General features: G+C 39.6%; 1 protein-coding gene across 1 annotated transcript in view; it reads right to left on the bottom strand.

Moving 5' to 3' along the window:
- The window catches only part of LOC149069359 (pituitary homeobox x-like), a 97,866-nt gene extending 74,212 nt beyond the window's left edge, over nucleotides 1-23,654 (bottom strand). The window contains exon 1 of the mRNA XM_089249827.1: nucleotides 23,003-23,654. Within this exon, the coding sequence (XP_089105953.1) occupies nucleotides 23,003-23,252 (250 nt within the window). The 5' untranslated portion in view covers nucleotides 23,253-23,654. The remainder of the gene's footprint in view (nucleotides 1-23,002) is intronic.
- Nucleotides 23,655-24,021: the final 367 nt, after the last annotated feature.

Here is a 24,021-nt window from a genome sequence, read left to right as displayed (position 1 = left end):
GCTTATTTTTATCATGTATCTTTTTTGTTATCACGGTTATTATGCCCCGAAATTATGTTCGAAAGGCAAAGCCATTCTACACGGCCTAGTATTTCGCAAATGCTGTTGCATATATGAAGAAGAAAAAGAAATAAAAGTTACCGTCAAGCAGAAGAACATTATGGGGTTCCAAACCCTCCATAAAAAGGAAGTGGGGGGGGGGGGCTGTAATTTATAATGGAATCGGCAGAAAGAAAACTCCAACGAACGCAACTGAGCCAGGTCGCTCCCAAATTTTACCACCTGAAGTCGAAAATCAAATTGTAAGATGTTTGCTAGCATTATAAAAAGAAAAAATAAAGCCTCTTCTTTGTAATAAGTAACTTCGTCAGCTAGTTGAGAAATATGTTAAAGCTAAAGGCTTGAAAACACCTTTTAAAAAATGGAGTACCTTGATAAGACTGATATTACGCGTTTACGAGAAGAAATATGTCTTTCCTTGAAAAAACCAGAACACGTGTAACACAAACTAAGGAAATACGCAAGGAAACCAGAAATTATTTTACCATTTTTATGGTAGTATTTCTCTAGTATTCTGCAATAATTTCACCTGGGTCACTGCAATATTCAAGTAAAAAGCTACCGGTTCACATTCACCCGATGGGTCGGGAAAAATGTGAAGACGTTAGGAGAAGATTTTTTTTTTTCTTAAAATTATTTATTGTTTTATTTAGAATCTCAAGGCAATCCCAAAGAGAGAAAATCGAGACTCGATTATATGCAAATTTGGACATAAAAACATCAGTCAAATTTCCAGAAGGGATGGGAAAAAAACCACTTTCTCTCCCATTTACTCCAATTAACCCTATAATTTTTCCTCTCAATAGAAAACTCCTCCCCCCTCGATTTTATTTTGATGTTTTTATGTGAATTACATTAAGATCAAAAAGAGAGGAGCAAAAACTGTATTAAGATTTCAAGGAGGAGCCCTAAGTGCAGGGCCGTCGTTTCAACTTTTTCCGGGGGGGGGGGGGGGTGGCAAAGCACATGTACTTAATGTATATATATATACCATTTTTAGTGTATTTTCAAAAGCCGGGGGAAGGGCCGTTGCCTCACTAAATGACGGGCCTGCCTAAGTGTTAAGCAATTAACCGCTCACGAAATCAAAAATCATCTCCGATTGATGCAGCAAAAGGGATGATTAAGCTTTTCCGACTTGGATCGCGGAATTGGATTTTCTGGCAGGAAAACACCCTCCAAACCATCACATTGCAACGGTGTTCGAACTGGCCTTCGGCTTCAATATCAGACATCTTCAACCTGTTGCTCGCGATCAACTCTTCTATTAAATGCACTGTAAAAATTGTGCATTCAAGAATTACGATTATGCAGATTTCAAGCATACGTATGTTAATGTGTCCGAAAGCCATACATGCTCAAGTCTTGGAGTTGAGCGTGCATTTCCTTATGATGTGGCCCGTGACCTCAAACCATAGTTTTGTGAAAATGAACTAAGCGGCACTTTTGCAGAGCATTCAAGTGATCCGCGGTGCAGTTTTACATCGCTTAAGTGCCCCACGGTACATTTCCAGATTACTTAAGCGACCCGCGGCAAAATAATAGATTCCGCGGCACAATCTCCTCTGTAGCTTAGTGGTGAGAACACTCGTCTGGCGAACGAGGGATCCGGGTTCGACTCTCGGTAGAGGCAGAGGTGACTTTTTTCCATAAGGAGTGTGTCTGGTTTTTTAGGTCCATGGCACAGTTCCAGATCACAAAAGCCACACGTGACATATTTACAGATTCCCTTAAGTGACCCGTGGCACATTTACAGGTCCTCAAGTGGCCCACGGGCCACGACACAATTCCAGATTACCTTAATGGCCAGCAGCACATTTAAAGATCACTTATATGACCCGCAATACATTCCCAGATCACTTAAGGGGTCCGAGGCATATTTTACAAATCGTTCAAGTGATCCACGGCACAATTTCTAAGCATTTAAGCTGCTCTCGGCAAATTTACAGACCACTTGAGTGATCTGCGGCAAATTTGTAGATCACTGAAGTGGCACGCTCTCTCCTAAATGTTGAGCACCCTTGATTTAATTACATTCTGCTCTTTAACATTTCACAAATGCGGTGGTTTCGCTGGTACTCGCTCCATGGCTCCGAGCTCCTACTGTCTTTCTTGCACATTCGAAGTTCCCCCCAATTCCATATCTTCACAAACAATTCACCGCTACTGTCTCAGGAATTAAGCTTTCCTTTTTCATTCAAGCCTAGCCCTCTAGTGGCAACGGTGTGACGTCAAACCCCATTGACCTAGTGGTCATAATAGTGACCACACAGTGTATGTAGCCTACATATTCTCCTCAGAAATGGCTTGCGACTCGTCCTGGCATAACGTTTGGGTGTCGTTCGAATGTGCGAAAAAAAAGAGGGTACGAACTGCGTACGGATATGCTCAATCTATGAGCCCACAGGTCAAATGTGGGCCCCGAAGTCACCTGATATGGCCCGAGACTTCAAATCTATTTCATAAAAAAAAAAATAATAATTAATAACTAAATCATTATTCATTCATTATTCATGTGAGTATTATTTGGTTGAACAGCGGTTACCGCACATAATTTTTACACACAATGCACATAATGTTGATTGTTACTATATAAAATTTTATAAGGAATTGAGAGAATTCTGAAATGTTTTATTCGATTGTGACCCGCGACCATACTGTACAAAGCGGCAAGCGGTACATTTCCAAATCAGTTAAACGGCCCGTGGCTTATTTCCACATCAATTAAGCTGTACACGACACATTTCTGGATCACTTAAAACGGCTCGTAACATATTTTCAGTTCATTTTAGCTGACAGCGACACATTTCCAGATTTTTAAGCGACCCACGGTGCATTTAAAGATTATTAAGCGACCCGCGGCACATTTCCAAATGAATGAAATGGCCCGCACTTTCCAAAAGGTTAAGCACGCTTGGTGTAGAGTAGAAGTCTGCAACCTTTTCTAGTCACGAGCACTGCCTGTATCCTTCATCAAAAGAAGAGAACCCTTTCGGCACGTTTGACGTACAAATGCACGAATTAGGATGGTATTAATCCTTTAATCCAATTTGTACAAGGTGTTTATTCGGGACGCTGATCAAGTGATCGCAAGCGGGAAAATCAAACAGGAGTATCGAGCACTACGGGTGCTTCACGGAGCAAAACGGTGCTCGCAAGCAACAGGTTGAAGACGACTGGTGTAGAGGGTAGCCAGCAACCGTCAGGCAGCATTTCGTCGGATCTCATTTATTCATTTCCAGAACTCTGTTCATTTATGCGCGCAGATAATGCATTTGCACGTTAGTAGGAATTCGACTTGTTTATCCGGGGGTGGCGGTTGCATTTAAGCTATCCAAGCTATCCACAGACGGCATTTATACGGCACGTATTAGAGAACACCGAACCGTCACGCGACAGTCTTCTCAGAGTGGAAACGCCCCCCCACCAACAAAAAGAAAAAAAAAAGCCGTGCATCCAATAATGCAGTACGGACTTAATTTAGGACAAGTATTTGTTTGACAAATTTGAAACTAGGAATGTGATTAGTACAGTTCGGAAGTTTAACCCCACAATAATGGTCTAAATAGGCATGAGGGTAAAAGGTCGCTAAAAATGCTTGAAATAGGCACCTAACAAATGACATTCGCAACGAGTCGAAAGAAAGTAAAACTTACTATACTAAGGGTGCGAAAAATTGCTAAAAGAACTGGCAGCACTTAGCTTATAATCTACTGTTTCAGCAACAGTTTATAATAACTACAATATAAGTCGATATTACTATTCCAGATTAGTTCTATAAATGCGTATCGAAATTTCACTATAATATTGTTTTCGTTCATATTTCAATAGGAAAATATCAAGACTATTCTCTATACTTAATTCCATTGCACTTGGAGAAAAGGGAACAAAAAAAGCAAAATAATGATCACCCGATGAGGTTCGTTGCATTCTGAACACGTTCAACTTTTTCTTTTCCTGCTGATTCGTGAAATTTCTGAGCTATTTTTTCCCCCCAACAAAGTCAATTATATACAGTGTTGATTGGTCAATTTATCTGAATCTTATGAGTGCATTAATTACAGATATACACTCATGAGATGCTCTAGGGGCTTTAGATCACGGGTTTCCAACCGATGTTCCGCGGACCCCGGGGGTACCGTGACAGTTTTTTTGGAGTTCCACACGATAAAACATCACGGAACCCCGAGAGGGAGAAAGAGAGAGGGGGGGGGGCTTTTTTTAAAAGAATGAAACTTTCTTATTTCCGATACTCGCGAAGCTGTTCTTTGTTTTGAATTTTAACGAGATATTGTGTGTCGTTTAAAAAAATCCGGACCAATCGGATGACTACCCTAGAGAGTGTGCAAGCCTGTGAGTGAGACTAAAATGGTGTGCAAGCAGCGCGTGGGCCTACCCGAGCATGGCCCGGGCCTCATAAGCAATGAAATTCGGTTAAAATTTTTGAGAGTAAACGTATAACTTGATACGGACAAGAATTTCTAGCCAAGTAGAGGCTCAAAAATATCGCTTTTCCCAGGGCCCTTGATTCTATTAAGACTGCCTTATGTGCAAGTAGCAAGTATGTGAGTAACCAAAAGAATCACCTAGTGAGAGAGCGACATTAAAATAGTGACTTATAGGGTGTGAAAGAATGTGAACGACCGAGAGTGACTTTCAGACACAGAGGCATATTTACAGTGTGGGGGAAGGGGGCTGAGATAAGTAGGCTATTATAAGTCCATGGCGGCTAAATTGAAGGAATGATTAGTGAAAAAAACTGGACTAGAATACATAATATATGAAAGGCGACAGAATTTGCATATCCCACAGGCAACAAAACTATAAATCCGCGTCCGGTGCCCTGATGGCATGAGGACCTCATTTGCAGGGGGTGAAGGCTCTATTATGGATTTATGGTGTTAAAAAAAAATGAAAATCATCCCAGGCTGGAGCCCTGTCAGCCCTCTTCCTTATTAGGGTCATGCGGGGAGCTCAGTTGCTCATAGGGGCTTCCACGATACGATGATTTTTGAAACAATGAGGAACAATGATTTGTGACAATAATATCTGCATATGTATGGCGGGGCCTAAGTCTTCTTTCATTTTTGATAAATATTGAAAAATTTGGATTCCATGGAAGAGCCTCATCAAAGGTTCCACGAGAAATTTTACGTTGGAAACCCTTGTTCTAGATCAAACCACAAAATGATGGTTCAAAGCTGTGTAACCTATGCGAACGCACGGAGCGCCAAATCAGCAGTGAAGGATAAAAATAATTGCAAAAAATTGCAAAACGAAAAAATAAAGTTTTATGCAGAACTTTAAGCTATGAGTATAACTGTACTGTCATTCACAGAGAAAACCGTGATTTTTGTTTGACGCCTTTCATAAAGCTGGATGCACAGCAGCGAGTTTTTGGGATTATTAAACTGGTGGGGCTTATACATCAGAAGGCGCCGAAACTTTTTCTCACGGGTAATAATAATTAACGGTAAGGTAATGCTCCTGAATGCATCATCGCCCATTCGCACCCCCATTCATTGCACTGCCCCTGAAACTATGTATAACTAATCTTTGAGTCTGCTAATGACTCAAAGATTAGCACATTTTCAAGTTCACGTTCTTATTATTCTGTAGAACTCGGGTTAATCTTAATGCGTGGGGTCTCAAACGTACATACCCCGAGGACCTCATGACAATTAGATCTGTTTGCAATCTGTATACAGTTAGTATGCAAATTGGTAGACAGGTACTTTTTAGCTAGGTGGGGGAGGGGGTTACTCATTAAAATCAGTTTGCCCCCTATGATGTTGTTAAAAAGGCCTAAGCGTACTTTATGGGAACTGCACGAAATATTCCTAAAAACTCAGCATTAACGTGATCTCTAGTTTGCAATATTACACGTATTCGTTTTTCTACTTTTGTGCCATGCTTATGACGAAGGTCTTCAGCTATACAATCAATCAATATTCGAGGACTTTTTGTCGGATGCTTGATGATGGAAAAAATTTTGTGCATAAAAAAACATTCTGATAACTTTTCGTGGCGCCCCCTTTTTTTTCTGATGCCCTAAGCACGGGCTTATTTTGCTTAACGGCCTAATCCGGCCCTCCCTGCAGTCGGCTGTAGGTGCGCAAAAACACCTTTTTCGAAAATTTTATGCAGTGAATCGAACTTTTGAAAAAAAATTTCGATAAGGACCTCGTCGACTTGAGACCTCTGTAGTTAAAGCGTCTCTATTGCGTGTGTATTTTCTATTTTTAACCCTTTCCATACAAAAAATTTCATAGTCTCGACTAAGCCTCGTTTTGAATACAAGTACTTTTGACATTTTCTTCTAGTAAAAAACAGTGTGTAAAAACATTCATTTTTTTTTCATTATTGTTATTATACCATATTAACCATCGAGCTTATATTACTGGAGGGAGCATGACGTCAGCGGTCTCCGCCTTGGCTGTGCTAAGAATGGTGACCATCATTCGTCGGAAGATCACGTGACGTGTTTAATGTCAGTGCAATCTCCGTTATTTTCTTGTGGCATCCACAGGTGTTTAAAGCAGTTTAAAACAATAAATGAAAGAAATAACTTCAGCATCGATAACTCCAGAACTAATGAAAGAAATTCTAGAATTAGTGAAAGCGATAATTTCAGAATTTTATTGAGAGATAAAAATCCAGAATTAAAAAGAAAAATTTCAGAATAAATGAAGGAGATAATTTCAAAATTAATGAAAGAAAATATTCTACAATAAATGAAAGAGTAAAAAAATAAAAATAAATTTAGCATCGATGAAAGTGATAATTCTAAAACTAATGAAAGGGATAATTTCAGAACTAAATGAAAGATAATTCCAGAATTAATGAAAGAAGTAATTTCAACACTAATGAAAGAAATTATTCCAGAATTGACGAAAGAGATTATGGCTAAAAATGGATGTACACGAATGATGCGATTTTCAGAAAATAATTATTCCAGATGGTATTGAGGACTACTCTTTACTGATTGGCTTTTAGCTACTGTTCTCTTCCCTATCCCACCTTTCTTCATCACATTATGAATTAACTGTTCTACCGTGTCCATTCAAATATTTTTTTCTTTCCCATTGCGTTTTCTTTCAAATATTGTAAAATATGTAATTTAATTGTAAACTCTAATTTGTATAGTATTATCGTAATTGACTGGGGAGAAATAAATTATGTTACGTTATGTGTATACATTGACAAATTAGCACGTGCTCAATGCCATCACAGTAGTTCTACTAAAATATCGATACGCGGAAAGTGTATCCAAACCGTATGAGCTGCGCTGTCACTCGGAATCTGGCTCTTTCGAAAATTTTATCCAATGCATTTTTAATTATGATATGGGACGTGGAGTTCAATGTGATATCGATACGAATAAAATGATTATTACGCTGATATAACTGCTGCACAATCAAAGCGAGTATGATTCGTTGGTTATTTTCCTTCGCATTTAGTTCTGAAATTCAGCTCGAATATATAAATCGCGTATACATACATACATTATGGTGAATACCTAGGTTGACCATATTTATTTCATAAAAAATACGGGATATGGCGAAAATACTTAAAGTTGCTTGTAAACAGCCGAGAAAACAAGTCAAATATATAAAGTAAAATTGTCAACTACAGCCAATAATGTTGTGAAAGGCAAGTGAAGTTGCCATCTTTCGCATACAGGTCATATGGAAACCTTTTGTAGACAAGTTTCCGGCCAGCGAGCGTCAGAAATACCGAACGTGTGAAACCGTGGACTGAAAAGGTTGTGCACCCCCGGTCTAAACTCTTACGAATTATTTCCCCCCGCTATTTGATCATTTGCACAAAAACTGTGTGTTTAAGAAACTTTATATAAGAAACTTTATATAAGAAACTTTACATATTTCACCACTTAGTTTGGATTTTTACGGGGACACAAAACCATAATAGGAGAGAAAAACTGAAAAAAAAATGTTGGAGGTGAGAAAGTGAAATTCACTTTCATGACGAAACAAAACCAATTCCATTTCCGGGAGATCCTCGAGAGACCGTTTCGTTCGTAGCAGTGCGTGCGTACATACATGACCTCGACTCATTCTTAGGTTTTTTAAAAAGCAAGAACTTTATATAAATACATTTTTAAATTTTGAATAAAGCGCAAAATACTCCCCACACCACGGGTACTTTGCGCGAAACAAGAAAAAAAAGGCTGAATCATTATTATTTCATGCCTTTTTATTACGAGATGCCTCGCGAGAGTGAGCGAATAGTGTAACAAAAATACGAGGATTACTCTATTTGTGTACGGACAAAACGACTTCCCTGGGTAGAAAGATGCATCCGGGTGATGTAAAAGACGATTTCGAAGGTCAGACAAAAGAGTTCTTCGAGATTTCCTATATAAAGTCGGCCGCCTAAGGTTTTCTTTTTATTGCACTTTGACGGATCACGATCGATCCGACTCTTTCACGCACGTCATGGTCAAGGGAAAATTGTCGGAGAGAATGTTTCCTCCTTCCTACGTTTAGGCGCTTTAATTTTGGTAAAAGTTTTTTTTTTTGCGCAGACTTCATACAAACTTTGAACATCGAAACATCGAATTACTCGCCACCCACGGACGAGATTTTAAAATGATAAAACCTATGTGTCTTCTCCATTGATTTTGAATTCCACTTTTCGCATAGTTAGAGCACGAATGGAAGTGACACCACATCTCAGGGCCGTAACTAGGATTTTTGCCACCCGGGGCAAACATTATTTTGCAATCCCCACAACTTTAAAATTCGATCATTTTATAACAGTGTTCTTTGTTCCCACGTAAAAAAATTGTCACTCCCTAAATTTTGCAGCCCGGGGCAGTTGCCCTCTCTCCCGCTCCCTCTAGTTCCGACCCTGATATATCTGAGAGACCATATCACAAAGTTAAAAAAATGCTTTTGGTTATAAATGTAAATGGGGGGCCTACAGGGAGAGAGAGGAGAGAGATAAAGGAAAGTGACATAATTTTTTGTTTCAGTTTTGCATCAAATAGTATCTTCCCAGATCCCTGGTTTTCGATTCATTTGCGTTTCGAGTAAAAAGATGAACGGAAATTAAAATTTGAAAGTTCTGATGGATATACGAATCTCCTACTGGCAAGAATTGAGAGAATTGCCAATGCTTTTTCAGTAGAGAAACTTCGGAAGGGTCAGTGTTGCAGTTTGGGGTGCCCTCACCACTTTTCCAAGATGTACCCCGAAACAGGACCCAAAGTAATACAGAACAGTAGAACCGCGGTAAACCGAAGGAATGGTGGGAAAGAAGAACACGGATCGACACACATCCGAAAATCGCGGTTAAACCACCGGGAATAAAAAATAGGTTGCAACACACAGTCGGTCGTGCTCAATAGGATATCAACGATTCCAGCACAAAATATCCGATTAGGAGGGGGTCCAGAGTTGCCAACTGCTACGGATTGTCCGTAGTTTCTATGGACGGCCGCACTCAGAAAATGGAAATCGTTTCCCCTCCCTCAAATTGTATATTGTCTTTCTTTTCGAAAAAAATTCGGGCCTTTTGAGTTTTTTGCTGTGTGTGTGTGTGTTTTACTTATTTTCAGTTTTTTTCTTGTTAATCGCGTTGATCTTTACCGTAAACATAAATCCGTATGCGCATGTGAGAGGGTTCGAGAGAAGAGACAAACTCGGACTTGTGAAGGGTCGGTCATCATTCCTTCGAGCGGGCTCGCGTATTGTAGGAGAGAGATGAGCGCTCTTCTTTCCTTCGCATATCTTCTACACACGCGCGCTCGATGGAAGGTTAGCTTCGATCCAGGCTGACATCAGAGCGTGACGATAGGGCGAATAACAAGTATCTGATATCGGACTTTGAAAAATCTGAAAAGTATAAGGAATATGTGAAAACCGTCCTCCGAGAGAGCCCGTGGTTGAACCCGCGTCTGGTAAAGGTAGTATTGGATCCACCCTACTCAATGCCCAAACGCAGGACCGTCATTTCAACTGTTTCTGGAGGAGGGGGGGGGGCAAAAGAACACATACTCACACAATGTATGCATATACATATATATATACACAACACACACACACAGCTAAAACAAGCTTTTTTGGCCGTTAGTGGTGGCGGGTCTGGACACGGGTTTATTGGGACCGATAGTGCCCAATTAAGACCGCGGAACTTGTTATAGACAGAATGTTTCGCCGCAGGAGCTCTGATACGAAGAAAATAGGGGACACTATGGGATTGCTAGACGTCCGTATATATGAACCACATGGGCGTATGATGGGTGGGATTGCACTGAATCTTCATGAATTAATAAGGAACTCGGCGACCTCATAAAGTTACTTGGGAAAGAGAGGACTCATGTGACCTAAACCCCTTGTTTCTAGGGCCTATGCGGTGCTGTATCTATTTCAATGAACGTTCAATTGAATTTTTTGTTAAATAAAAAAACAGTTTTGAGGTTTTTTAGTTAGACTGTGATTGTGTTGTCTCAGTGGGAGGGTGGGACACTTTCCCATGGCAAAGCTGCAACACTATTGAGAGGCTTCATGCCGATGTTGACATGTCTGGATATCCGATTATGCGGGGAACAATTCAATTGCCATTTTACAACGTTAGTATAGTTTGTAATGAAGAATCAACATTAATGCTTCTCAAATACATCACAGACATCAAAAATAAAATAGTATTTAATTACAATGATCACAATACCAAAGATTTTTACTATTCATTGGGAAAATTAACTTCCTCCATTGGCTCAACAGAGAACCAAAATAAAACGATTAAATATGCCTATTAAAGACAACTTGAATACTTAGGGCCAGTACCTACTTTCAAATTTATTAACTTAATAACATATTTTGTATATAATAAAATTTGTTCAATAAAAACATCACGTGTATAGTGGTCGATGTGTATTAACAGTTGACGCGTGAAGCGTAATATTCGATTAAGCGGAGGAAAAGTCGTTCACATTATCATATCAAAAGCGGGAAATTTTAACATTGTCTTTATGGGAAAAATTTTGGTTCCGGATTTTATCCATTTAAGCGGGTTATCCTTTCTTCGATTAAGTGGCGCCCACTGTATAACCATAACAGCAAAACGGGTCGAATAAAATGTACACTAATTTCTCCAGTTTAAATTGAATAATACAGCGTATATCCTTGTTATTTATGTCAAACAACCACAATTTACTGTACAAATTGGACCGATTTCCTGCCTAGACCGACGAGGAGACATTTGCCCGGAGCCCTCACCATCTCACCTCAAGGCAATTTAATTTGCTGAATGTATTTGTCAAATCATGGGATTTCGTTACAAGAAAAGTTTGCGCTTTTTTTTTTATCTTTTCTAATCGGTTATTCCTGGTTAGTCACTGATTTCAAAACTGCTTTCGATCATAGTATTTGGCTTGTTTTTCTAGAAACTCTTCCGAAATGGTACTTGTGAGGAGAAGAGCTGAAGCTTCCAAGGATACCAAAAAACTACTGTTCATAGAGGAGACAATAAATTTTGATCTTCTAAAAACGTCCATCAAACTCAATTTGAAACCCCGCAACCGCCATTTTTCTTTAAATCGACTTGTATTTATTTCTCCATGCCGAAGAATTCGATCAAAACACTGATTCGAATTACAAAATGTATTGAAAGATTATTTTGCAACGTACTGTGTGTGACCTTCGAAATGTTGTAAACTGCAGTATTTCATATAAATTTACAATATTATCATTCGATTGTTTTATTGCATTCTTCAGTAGTTGAAAATACAAATACATGGCCACAACAGGCAAAACGCCCAACGAGGTGGCTGAGAAAAAGATACCCATTACAAATATAGATGTCGTATATTTTAAAAATACAGCAACCCAATTAAAAATGCAGTTATAGGCAATTACATGCAATGCAAGGACGAACGAAGCCTCGGAAAAGCGGAAGAATGACTTTAGGGGAATGCGAAGAGACCTTTTTGAAAAATCGAGCATTCTATTCATTTTTTCACCTTCATATTCAAAATAGCCTTCGTATCCAAACGTGATATTTCCACCACTTATGTATTTATTTCATTAAACATAATAGATTTTTTTTAAATTGTTTATAAATAAATATTAGTTAATGTTTTGTTTTAATTTTCATGCCAGTTCCTCCTTTAATGTTGATGTTAGAATCACATTAGGTGCTCCTTAATGTGATGTTAGAATACAACAAAATACCGTAGGTTCAAAAATGAACAGTAGGCCAAAATGGTAAAGAAAAGGAAAAATTTTAGATGCTCTAAGCAGAGCTTCGATCTGCGTAAAAATGACAGTTTGCCCCCCACACACCATACTCTTAAAAACAAGAGAAAACATGTTTTCCGAAAATATTTGCAATTTTTTCTTTTCACCCACGATGGTATCCTATTAACAGCGGTCGGATCCGCTATGAGAGACGCGATGTACGACACCGACCGTCGATGAGAGAGCCACTTCATTCAGCGGACCAAATAGCCTTCGCTGTCGGCGAGCTCCGGTTGCGAAAAGACGGAGCAGAATCTGTCAGCGGGTCGTCGACCACCACAAGAAACGCCTGCGTGACTCGGGGGGGATTTTGTTTCGGTGCTGGGCGTGTTTTTTGGCATCTCTATATGGATGATGGCTTCTCTCTCAACCCTCCGGCACTTCTTTACTCATTACAGTAAAAACAATAATGTAGGGGAAAGCCCGTCCAAATATAAACAAAAACACGATCTCACCCTTCTCCTCTTAGACGATGTGGCAACTCCTCGCCAAGTTTTGACGCCTTTGACCTTCGCGTCAGCGGCGAAAAATTTCACGACAAACACAAATATTTATGGGCGCGAGGGAGTTTTCTGTGTTTTTCCACCCTCTTCTCTTGAAATGGCACCCACCGCGAGAAATGCATTCGGCTCTAAAAAATCACTGAAAAACTCGCAGTCCAAACAAGTCGACAACTGGAAATAAACATCCATCTATGATCGAAAGAAACACAACTAACACACACGCACACACTCAGATTCAAACATTTTGATTTTAAAAAAATATATACGAGGACAATATGGTGAGATAGAATATTGTTTGAGAGGGTGGAAGGATCAGTTATGCAATATTTCCACACAGGCAGTAGCCCTTCTTTATACCTTCACCGAGTCCCAAACCTATAATTTTGGATGTTTTTTTGCAACGTTATTTTTTTATCATATAGTACGTGCAAGGATTAAGGAACAGGATTATTATTATTTATTATTATTCTAATTTGAAAGAGGACGACAATCTGAAAAACCTGCATTTTTTAAAAATAAAATTTGGATTCCTGTCATATATTGCATTGACTTAGGGCAGCGGTTCTCTGAATCTTTTCTAGCTCGCCCTCTGGTATATAATTTCTATGGCGGAGCCCCGTTCGATTTCCTATTTATTCATCAAAGTTTCTGATTTATTTTTTTAATTTAAAAATATTTATAATTTTTTTTTCTTTTAAAATTTACTGGTTTTTCTTATTTCCCTCGGGCGGCCGCGGAGCCCCTGGCGAGTGGTAACGGAGTCCCAAGGACTGTTTGAGAACCGCTGACTTAGAGAATAAATATCATGTCTGAGAAAAATGGTGTTTATGGAGAATGATATTTACGGGGTGGGGGGCGTGTGATATGAAATGTCGGGTGATAAGAAAAAAGTATTTTAAAAAATTATATGGATGTTAAGGTGGAGAGGTCGGGTAGAGTATGGTACAGGGAGTTCAAAATGAAGAAAACTAATTGGTATTGATCAGAAACAACTTTTAATGAGCCTATGACAGTAAAAAAAAGTTTGTTTTTTAGTTGAGTGATGGTGGTGGTGCAGGGGCGTAGCCAGAAGTTTCGTTCGGGGGGGACCACTTTCATTTCGGGGGGACCAAAGTGATAGAATAATGGATTTGGCCATATTTTTCCCTTTTTTGGGTCATTTTCTCACATTTCGGGTGGGCCAGACCCCCAAGTCCCCCCCCCCCCTGCTACGCCTTTGTGGTGGTGTCATAATCCAGTGGTTCTAAAACTTTTGTCCCCCCCAAAGCTCCCCCAAAACAGTTTAAAAAGAGCCACTTTAAAGCACTGAACAGGCATACATCAATACGTCAATTCTTTAACTTTCTACGCCTCTGCTAAAAGGTAGCGACGCCACATTTAGCAGGGAGTGTGGAGCTGCGACACACACTTTTAAGAACCGCTGTTATAGTCTGTTTACAAAATTCACAGACGCAATCTCCCTTTTCTCAAGGTGGATTCCGCGGAGAACGGGAAACACGTCATTCCCGGACCTTACCTCTTCTATTCCCTAAAACTTCTCATCTTTAAAATATATTTTGCATTGTCCTACAACAGGCATCTTCAACCCGCCGCTCGCGAGCGGCATGGTTGCTCCCTGAAGTACCCATAGTGCTCGATGCTCGAGCACGGATCAACGTTCCGATTAAACACCATGTGTAAATTGCATTCACGGACTGAAATCATTCTGATTTCGTGCATTCGTATGCCAAACTTACTGTAAGGTAGTGTTTCTCAACCTGGGTCCCTGACACCAGTAAAATCGGGACGTGAGTGGTTCACCCAATCATTTTCACCCATTTATTCCCATTAGTCGTGTCTATGACCGGGACTTCCACTAGCAAAAAAGAAATCAACCGGGCCGTGGGCGTCCAAAGGTTGAGAACCGCTGCTTTAAGGGATGCTCTTCTTTTGATGATGGGTATAGGCGGTGCTCACGACTAGAAAAAAGTTGAAGACCTGTGTCCTACAGTAAGATGTTGAAAAATCCAACTCAGACGGTGCATTGGATGACACTCATAGTATTCCATATAATCCGATACACTATCTTTGAAAAATAGCGTTCCATCTAAGAAGAGAGAATCTCTCTAGCTAAAAATGAGAACAGCATAATTAAAATGCAACTCTTGCCATGTGATATTACCTTTTGCTTAGTTTCAAATTACACTGGTCAATAAAGTTTTTCGAACGTGGAAAAATTTATCTGTTCTTAATTGATTTTTGGGTGCTATTTCCAGATCTGAACTTAAGAAATCATGGAACTTAAGCCATCACGTCCAGTTTTTTTGTTATATTGCATTCAATTTTGATTGTTTTTCGAAATTTACATATTTAGTCCATACGTATGAAATGATACTAGAAAATCATTTTTTTTTTGTCAACTAAAACTCGAGAAATGGCAACACTGATTTCAAATCTAATTGCAAAAAAGGATTCTCCGTTATTTTTTTAATTGAAAGAGAAACTCGGGCTTTATGTCTATGTTCAACCCTCCCTTCAGTCGAAAAATAGAGCTAAGTAAATGTCGTAGATGAGACAGTAATGTTCCAAATGAGTTTTGCTGCCACAATTCACATTAAATTTGGCTGATCAGAGACGTACGAAAGGGGACGGGGGACTTGAACAATATTTTTTCTGAAAAAGTTTGGCACTCATTAAAATCATTTTCACTGGAAAATGTTTAGTTCCACTTGCAAAATTATCGCTCTAAAATTTTCACATGTTTAGATTAGCAAGTTTTCGGGATATGGCAAGTTTTCGGTTGTCCTAATAACTTTTTTCCACGACCTTATCTCCGCGATTCATAATGTTTTTTTCTGTCTTGTCTCTCTCTTTTGTTTCTCTTTTTTTCCCCAGAAATGTTGTTGAGTAATTTGCTTGTTGTGGTATTGGGGGTTTTGTGTTTGTGTTTAAAACATTACATGCACTCAAATGCAAACCAGCATCACGTCAATTCTTGTCCTTCAGTACCTCAAGGGTGCGAAATAGAGCGTAAGCATTGGGCCTTTTTCCGTAGTTTAGAGAGCACCACGGTGCTCGCGAGTAACAGATTGGAGCAGCCTGGGCTAGTGGTAAGGCAATCCAGAAAACTCCTTTGGCCAACTTTAACTCTTTCTTCCTCTCCTCCGTTGTCAAGGTGAGACGTTTCATTGGAGAAAATGGAAAAAGATGGTGAAGGAAATGAGTCCGATTGTCTTTGGCGATTATTGCATCGGCCTCGTGGTCAACAACTCCATTAACAGCTTTTTCGTGGAAGAGGAGGTTGTCATTGACATAAATGACCACTCGCCGGAGTGGGCTTTGCATTCTGTCTGGTTAGGAGGGAGACAAAGAATGGTAGGTATTCTCGCGTCCACTTGATAAAGATTTATGTGATGCACATGGAAAAGGGGGAGAAAGAAAAGGGATGCGATTTGACATTTATCGGGGGTCCGACAACTAACAATGGCTAAACGATATACGCTATATACGTGTACACTTTGTTACGAGGGTCAAGAAGGCTTATCGAGAGGGTTCGCGACTCTCGAGTATCATCCCAAGCTTGACGAAACGAACAAAAACGACGACTAAATTGCCATGTCTATCGAGTATTTTCGCGAATCAAAGGGATGTGGATCGTGACAAAATATGGCGCTGACACAGTAAATGACATAAATGCGCAAAATGCTTCTTTGCATCACAGTCAATTTCATCAGCGTGGATATATAATATTCAAAAGAAAAATTATTTAAATAATTTTAGATTTAAAATTATAAAAGCACATATTATATACATATTGATACATTGATATTCTGCGGATCAAGCAAAAACGTAGTTGTACTGGGGCTATCGTTATATCGAGAGGCAACATTATCAGCACGCGCCATCAAATTTATGCTGCTGTCGGCATCTTTTCTAAATCGGCGTTGTTAGTACAGTTTTTTCGCCTTAATTTTTTTTATTGATTAGTTGTGATAAACAAAATTCAGTTGAATGTATTGCCATTGTGTAAAGAGGTTTATCGCGATACACTTTGGTGTATCACAATAAAAGTTGTGGTACCGAAAACTTCATCAACCAGAGCCGCAACTAGGGGGTGCAGATGGGTCTGGTGCCCCGGGCGCCGAACCAGAGGCAGCGTAGATTTCACCAATCAACCCCTCCCTTAGCATTACATTGGGGCGCCAAAATGCTCTCTTGCCCCGGCTGACTAAACAACTAGTTGCGGCCCTGTCATCAACACTTTCGATGTTAAGTTGGTACCAAATACCGATAGTATTAGAGACGCCCTCGGAAGTAGTAAAATAAGTGACGAGTTTATAAATATATATATTGAAGAATATTTCGAGCGAAACGTAAAAGAATATCATCAAAAAATATCGTTATAGAGAGGTTTATCGTAGTAAAGGATATCGTTGTTCGTTGTATCGAGAGGAGACAACATTATTAGACTATAGGTGATTCCAAACAAGATTTGATATAATATCGTTGTAGAGAGATCCGTCGTTTTATCGAGCACCGTTGTGGCGAGGTTTCACCGTAATTGTGAATTTCGTAAACATATCAGCCGTCCATTTATACGTGAGCGTATATCGACAGGCTTCGACCAATTACCGACAAATTTCTCATCTGAATATCAGACAGATACGACGTGACTTATTGAAAACTTTCATAAAATATTGAAAAAAAAGAAAAGAAGTACGATATTTGCCAAAAACTGTACGACAACAGTTGCTTCTTGAGACGGCGGTTGTTTCCAATCAAACGCGTACCGCTTATACGGGATTTGCACATTATTTGCACTGCTTTTACAGGGCCTTATTGAAGACTTGAAAAAAATCAAAAATCGCACATGAAATAAATGTATTGAAGTGATGTTTACTTTCTAAATATGTAACTATCTTTGTTGCGATTCAAGTTATAGTAAGAAAAGAAATTTGATTGTAAACTTCAAGATTTAAAAAAAGAAGAAAGAAATGCAAAACATTTTAACAAATTAGCGAAATCATAGCCACACACGCTCTGCAACGAACAAAAAGTTGTCGCGCCATTAATTGGAACATTTACTAGCATATTCAAAATGTAAAATGAAAAGAACCTTACCTTATGTATAAAGACGATTCTGAATTTTTATCCTCAAACTGGCTGCAGTGATGAACGCTTAAGGAGAACCCTTTACAAGCTAATAAAACTACGCATTTAAAGGTTAATGCTTGTTCCGGATACAGAAACACTCAAATTATTTCTATTATTTATGAATCAATATTCACATTGAAATAGGGGTGGGGGGAAGACAAAGTATATATACGAGTGTCTGCCAAATCTTTGAGTATCTAGAGTTTCACGTCGCAATTAGAGGAAGATGGGTACTACTTCTCGGAATTGTAATAAGTGTTCTGACTTTCACGACCAACAACAAACTGGGAGCACTCGAAACGGGTAGACAAGAACTTCCACCACACGTCCGGTAAACTCTGTTTTGGACAAAAGCTCCGCATTTTTTTTTACGAGAGACTATTGTTGATGGATCTCATGCTGAAGATTAAAACGCATCCACATTCATCAGCGGTAATGTGTACAATTTCACCACGAAGTTCATTTGCCATCGATAATGATTCAGCGGCGATCACACACATGCTCTAGGATACTCTATACAGACACATTTATCCGAAAATTGGAGAAAAAAAAAAGTTCCGAATGTATTTGTAGTAGGCTAAACCATGTAATTCATCAGGAATATTTAGATGTATGCAGAAAATTCAAGTGAAAATTAGCACATAACAACCAACAGTTGGCGTGTCTGAAACAGTAAGTCCACGTGCATAATCATAATCTGTACGCTCGAAATTCCATCCGATCAGTATTCGCCAATACGCATTTGGATTCACGCATCGAAATTGAATTTTAATCCTTGAAATTTTTTTTTTGAGTGAAAGTACTCTTTCAAATTTCGGGTAATTTTTTTTTTGATAGCGTCATATCGCTCTATTTTTCATTTAAAAAACACTCTTCTTTTTGCAAAAATAGCCCTTAAAATTTTGGATAGGAATGAAATACACTCTTCAAAGTTATTCTTTCGGATAACACCGATCCGATGCTAATCGTTCATTTCTTGAATTTAGTTATTCACGAAAATAAATTTGCTTCAACAAACGCAAACGAGGCCCAGACATAGCCATAACTACGTAGTAGCAATCATCCTGGGTGGGGGTTGCCCGAGTTGACAAGGCAAAAGTAGCTGTCAGGTAATGCAGGGCTATCAATAAATGAGTCTAGAGGATGGTTTTCGATATTTGTAATTAATGCCGTCTTCCAGCCAAGGAACATTAGATCGGATTTCATTGAAAAAAGTGCATTGAAATTGTCGAAGAGATAAAAAAGAAGAAATTGATAAAAAATTCATAATGAATGAAAAATTTCAATGATTTTTTGGGCTCTGTTGGCCCAAATACGTGACTGGGAGTGAGCGCATTAATTATTAAAGCCACGTTTAAATGCAACTATAGTATTCACGAAAAATGGTTTTCGCAAACACGTACGTAAAGTTTAAGCAAACACTGTCTTATCCCATTTTTGACCTCTCTTCAAATTCTTGACCAAATTGCACAATTTTTATATAGTATATGCTGATTACTTGAATGACATATCTGAGAAGTTTCAGGAAATTGAGCATTAATTTCGCATGTTTTTATTTGCAATTAATGTAAGTTTCCAATTTATGAACTTTTAAATTAATATAAATTAATTAACTTAATTTAATGAAAATAATTAATAATCTTGATTTTCGGAAATTTTATGTCGAATAAAAATTTGGGAAGAAGCTATTTTTCTATTTTTAAAAAAAGTTATTTCTGTTCTCATTCATGGTCGTGAAAAAGAAAAAATTCAGATTGAATATTAAAAATTACAGAGAAATAAATTCCCGAAAATTTCATTTTTGAAAATTTATACAAAATCAATTTTCTTTGTAAAGAAATTAAAAACAAATACTATTTACACACACTCATTAAACTTTTAAAATTTCCAAAAATATATCATATCATACAAAAATTTGCATGAAAATTACTCTTACTAACATTTTTTTAAACAAAGCGTTGCGCAAATGCAACGTCAGTCAAAAATGGGGCAAGTGAACTTGGGACAATGAAATGTCATAAGGGCCAAACATTTCCAAGGAAGCTCAGGAATCACGTGAACAAGCTCATGAGCGCCATTAGAAAGAAAAGAAACGTTTGAAATTCAAAAAGATGTTCATCGTCGACATTTTCCGGCGAAAATAATAATAATTCTCACAAGCATTTTTGCTATCTGAACGTATCGCTTAATTTCGATTTGATTAGACTCGAATCAAAGTATATATACCATATATAGCTTCTACATGGCACATTCAACAACATGCATTGAAATGTACATTTCCTGCGAGCATCGGCCGGGACTAAGTATATCCGTACTACAGTGTAGGTAGGCTTCATAGGTATCGTAGGCCAATATATCCACGTTCCATATCAAAATTTCAAATTCTAATGCTTTTTTTTTCTTTTTTGAGTAAAAGAAGCTCCATGCGAGGGACAAACTTCGCTGATATGCATATGCTACTCATGACCATAAATAAATTCTCGGGAAGGCGCTGTGATATACTGTGTAGCCTATCGATTCGACAATCTTTCTCGTTTGGAGCACGAGGGGAAAAATAAAAACTCACCGAAATTTACTTTACACAGGCCTATACTACTTCCCCAGCTTCACCTTTATTTAATGCTTGACAGTTTTGACTGAATTGTGAAATTGTTCTCCACAGATAAGACGACGGCGCACTATCACCGCCTTCCTTTATCACTATTTGTCGGTGTCGTAACACCTGCTCGAAGAAACAACCGACACACGATTGAACCGCAACAACAAAATCACCCCAGCATTTCTGAAGTTACTTCAGTGCAAAGCGATTCGCAAAGTGCAGGTCGAAGCTACCTGGGGCGTCACCGAACTTTGTAAAGGGGAACCGCGGAGAATCGATTACATTATTTTGAATGTCGTTCAGATTCTATACAACCATTACTTTTATTAGGGGGCGAAGCAGGGCCGTCTTAAGAGCTCCATGGGCGTCCGGGTCAAGTGATTTTTCTGAGGCTTTACTAGGCAAATTTACATGCATATCCCTCAAAATTTTCAACAATATCTCTTTTTCTGAGGATCTCATTTCTTGAGGTCCCCTTCCCGGGCCCGTGCGTCAAAACAGTATGGGTCGCGGATGTATTATCACACTCGAATTGTCAGTAGGCCTACAGATTAAAAAACAAGCACAACTCTGATAACATAAATATGTTAGGACCACGCATATATATATATATATATATATATATACACACACTTATTCGTTGGAAATTCCGCAGAGGAATGCGTACGAAGTGCCTCTACAGTGGTTAGTAGTAGTAGATGTATTACCACACAGCAGAATATAAACCCCCTATCCTAAGCTAACGACTTATTTCTACGATGGAATTTACCACATTCTTCGAGACCAGGTTATCGATAGGGACGGAGTGATGACAACATGGTGATCGGAATCAGCGAATGCTGTCCCTATTAGCAGTTCTGTGTTCGGCACTCAAGTCCTGCTAAAACGTCGATGATCGATGACATAAATCATCCGTTACTCGAATCCATCCTGCTGAAAATTTTAAACACTTCAATCATATCCCCCCGCGACATCTAATTTTATCCAATATAAACATATTCAAGAAATCAAGTCGCTGTTCATAGTTCAAGCATGGTGTGTGCTATATCCCTTAAAAAATGTTCAAAATTGATTCAATGCATTTATGTACACAAGGCTCCACTGCTCCTGAGAGAAAATGCAAAGGAATGTCGGTTGCGAATGTTGATCTGTCACCGTTAAATACAAATACAAAGGGCAAATCGCCCACGGAGGTGGCTGAAAATGATGCTCATAAAAAATATGGATGCGTCACACACAAATACAACCAAAATACAACAACCCAATATAAAAGCGTATATCCCAAAAGAAAAAACTAATAATTAATGCTATATAACGCATTGTGTCCATAAAACATATAACGGTCGTGCTACCTAAGTATGGGTAGCTTCTCGATATATCCCAATATGTTTATCGTATTTCTTTTTAAACGTGTCAATTGTGTAACAGTTCACGACCCCCAGGAAGTAAGCTATTCCATTTGTTCGCATCCCTATTGGAGACAAACTCCTTGCGACACCACAACCTAGAATTATCCCTTACTCAACGATACTGGGGTCCCTTTGTCGAAGCAGTTGACTGACGGTGTATTAACAACTATTGGCCCATTTTATCCCCCCCCCCACGTAAACATATTCAATAAATCAAGTCTTTCTGCATGGCTTGTGTGCCAACAAGAGCACGCGTATCTCTTCTCTGCACCCCCCCCCCCACCCCCTTCCAACCAAATCTATGTCCCTCTGTAGGTATTGTCTCCAAAAATGCTTCCTTACTCTTCAAAACTGTTTTTTTTACTTCCTAGGAAAAGGATTATTGTCTACTCTCTCTCGATCATTCCCTCTTCTCTCTGTGTGTGTGTGTTACATGCACATCTTTTCATGAACATTGAGAGCATTCGGACACATGAATGAGAGGTTCGAAATGCCCCACAAGAATACAAAAGCAAAGGACGGATGCATTCGAACGAGAGTATATAATGCATGTAATTCATAATCATCCTTGGAAGAGACGAAATTTACTCTAGCGCCGGAAGATACGCATTGATATCACATCGAAAACTTGGAGGAGACCAGAGGTAGATACCCCCTACACACACCAGAGATTTTTGCTGTTGCGGGTGTGTTGCACCAATACGAGAGCAATCACAAGACCCTAATATTCGATCATTCATTTACATGCGAACATCGTGGTTGGAATCGATCGAGTTCTCAGCCGGTTGTTGTCCTCCTTCCTTTGGTGGAATCCGAGATTTCTCGCAGCTACTACTAATATACATGTGGTGATGTTACTTATCATCCTCACACAAAAATGGCATTGCAATAAGCCATGGCGGCGAATGAACGGCATTGCATATAGACAGAGCAACAGGACACGAGTAAACAAACAACACATAAATAAACATTGGCATTATTACGAATTAGTAAAGGATTGAAAGAAAAAGATTTTTTCCTTAAAATGGAGCTCACCTCTTTTTTTCTTGTCGGAGGCCGAGTCCGGCATGTGCGGTGCTGTGGAACACGTGACTGGACCATGATCTGCCATGAGTCGAGGGGTCAAGGCAGTAGTCTGGTGATGGTGGTGATGGTGATGCTGATGATGACCCAGGGTGACCATGTGACCTAAGGGACCCATGGGTCCCCCGAGCGTGGGATCCGGTGGAGACCCGACTCCGGCCACGAGGTCCTGCAGGCACAGCGAGTCATTCAACGAGTCCATCTATCAATTACACTTGGCAGGAATTACGGATTAAAGAGGAGGGGCGGGGGGTGGTGGCAGCTTGTCGAGGACTTGTGACCCCCCTCTTGTCTATTCGTTCGCGATGAGCCGAAAAGCGTACAGCAACAACAACAAGAAGTGTAGTAGTGGTGGTGGTGGTGGCGTGCGCCGGATGAGAGCGGTGGTACGTCTTTACCCCGCAAAGCCAGGGCTGATTCCTTTCTAAGCCCTTTCGCTGATCAGGTGGGATTTGAGGCCAGCACCAATTCGAGCGAGAAAGAGAGAGAGCGGCCGAAGCTCTCGGACCGTTCCGGGATCTTAAAGTGAAGCCCTCCGGATCTAAAATGGAGCCTTTGAAATACAAGGCAGAGCTCGGATATGTGCGTTGTCTGTCTGTCTCTCTCTCTGCTGAAACCCGGTGGCTTCTTCTTGTTGTTGCTTCGGGCTTCCCACCATAGGAGCAGTCACGGCAGATTGTAAATCCTGGCCCCGCGACTCCCGCTCCATTGGCCCAAAGCTGTGGCCACGCCCAGCGAGAGCCCGCCTTTCGCCGCGACGCCAATCAAAGTTGCGCAATACTTGACGTCACGACACTTATTTCACAGTTTCCAGAGGAAAAGGCGGTCGGCTATTGGGGGAGATGGCGGAACATTATGTTTAGGGGGTACTGGAGAAATCTGAAGCGTCAGCGCTGAGCGCACGGATTTACCTCAAATTGAAAGTATTTTCATCCGCTCCTCATCCCATTTATTTTTTTATTTGTTTTTTT

Source organism: Pholcus phalangioides, unplaced genomic scaffold, assembly GCF_987345545.1.
Source record: "Pholcus phalangioides strain wild (caught in Gottingen) unplaced genomic scaffold, Ppha-v1.0 ptg000022l_1, whole genome shotgun sequence".
NCBI lineage: Eukaryota > Metazoa > Arthropoda > Arachnida > Araneae > Pholcidae > Pholcus > Pholcus phalangioides.
This window is presented reverse-complemented; position numbering and strand designations above follow the sequence as displayed.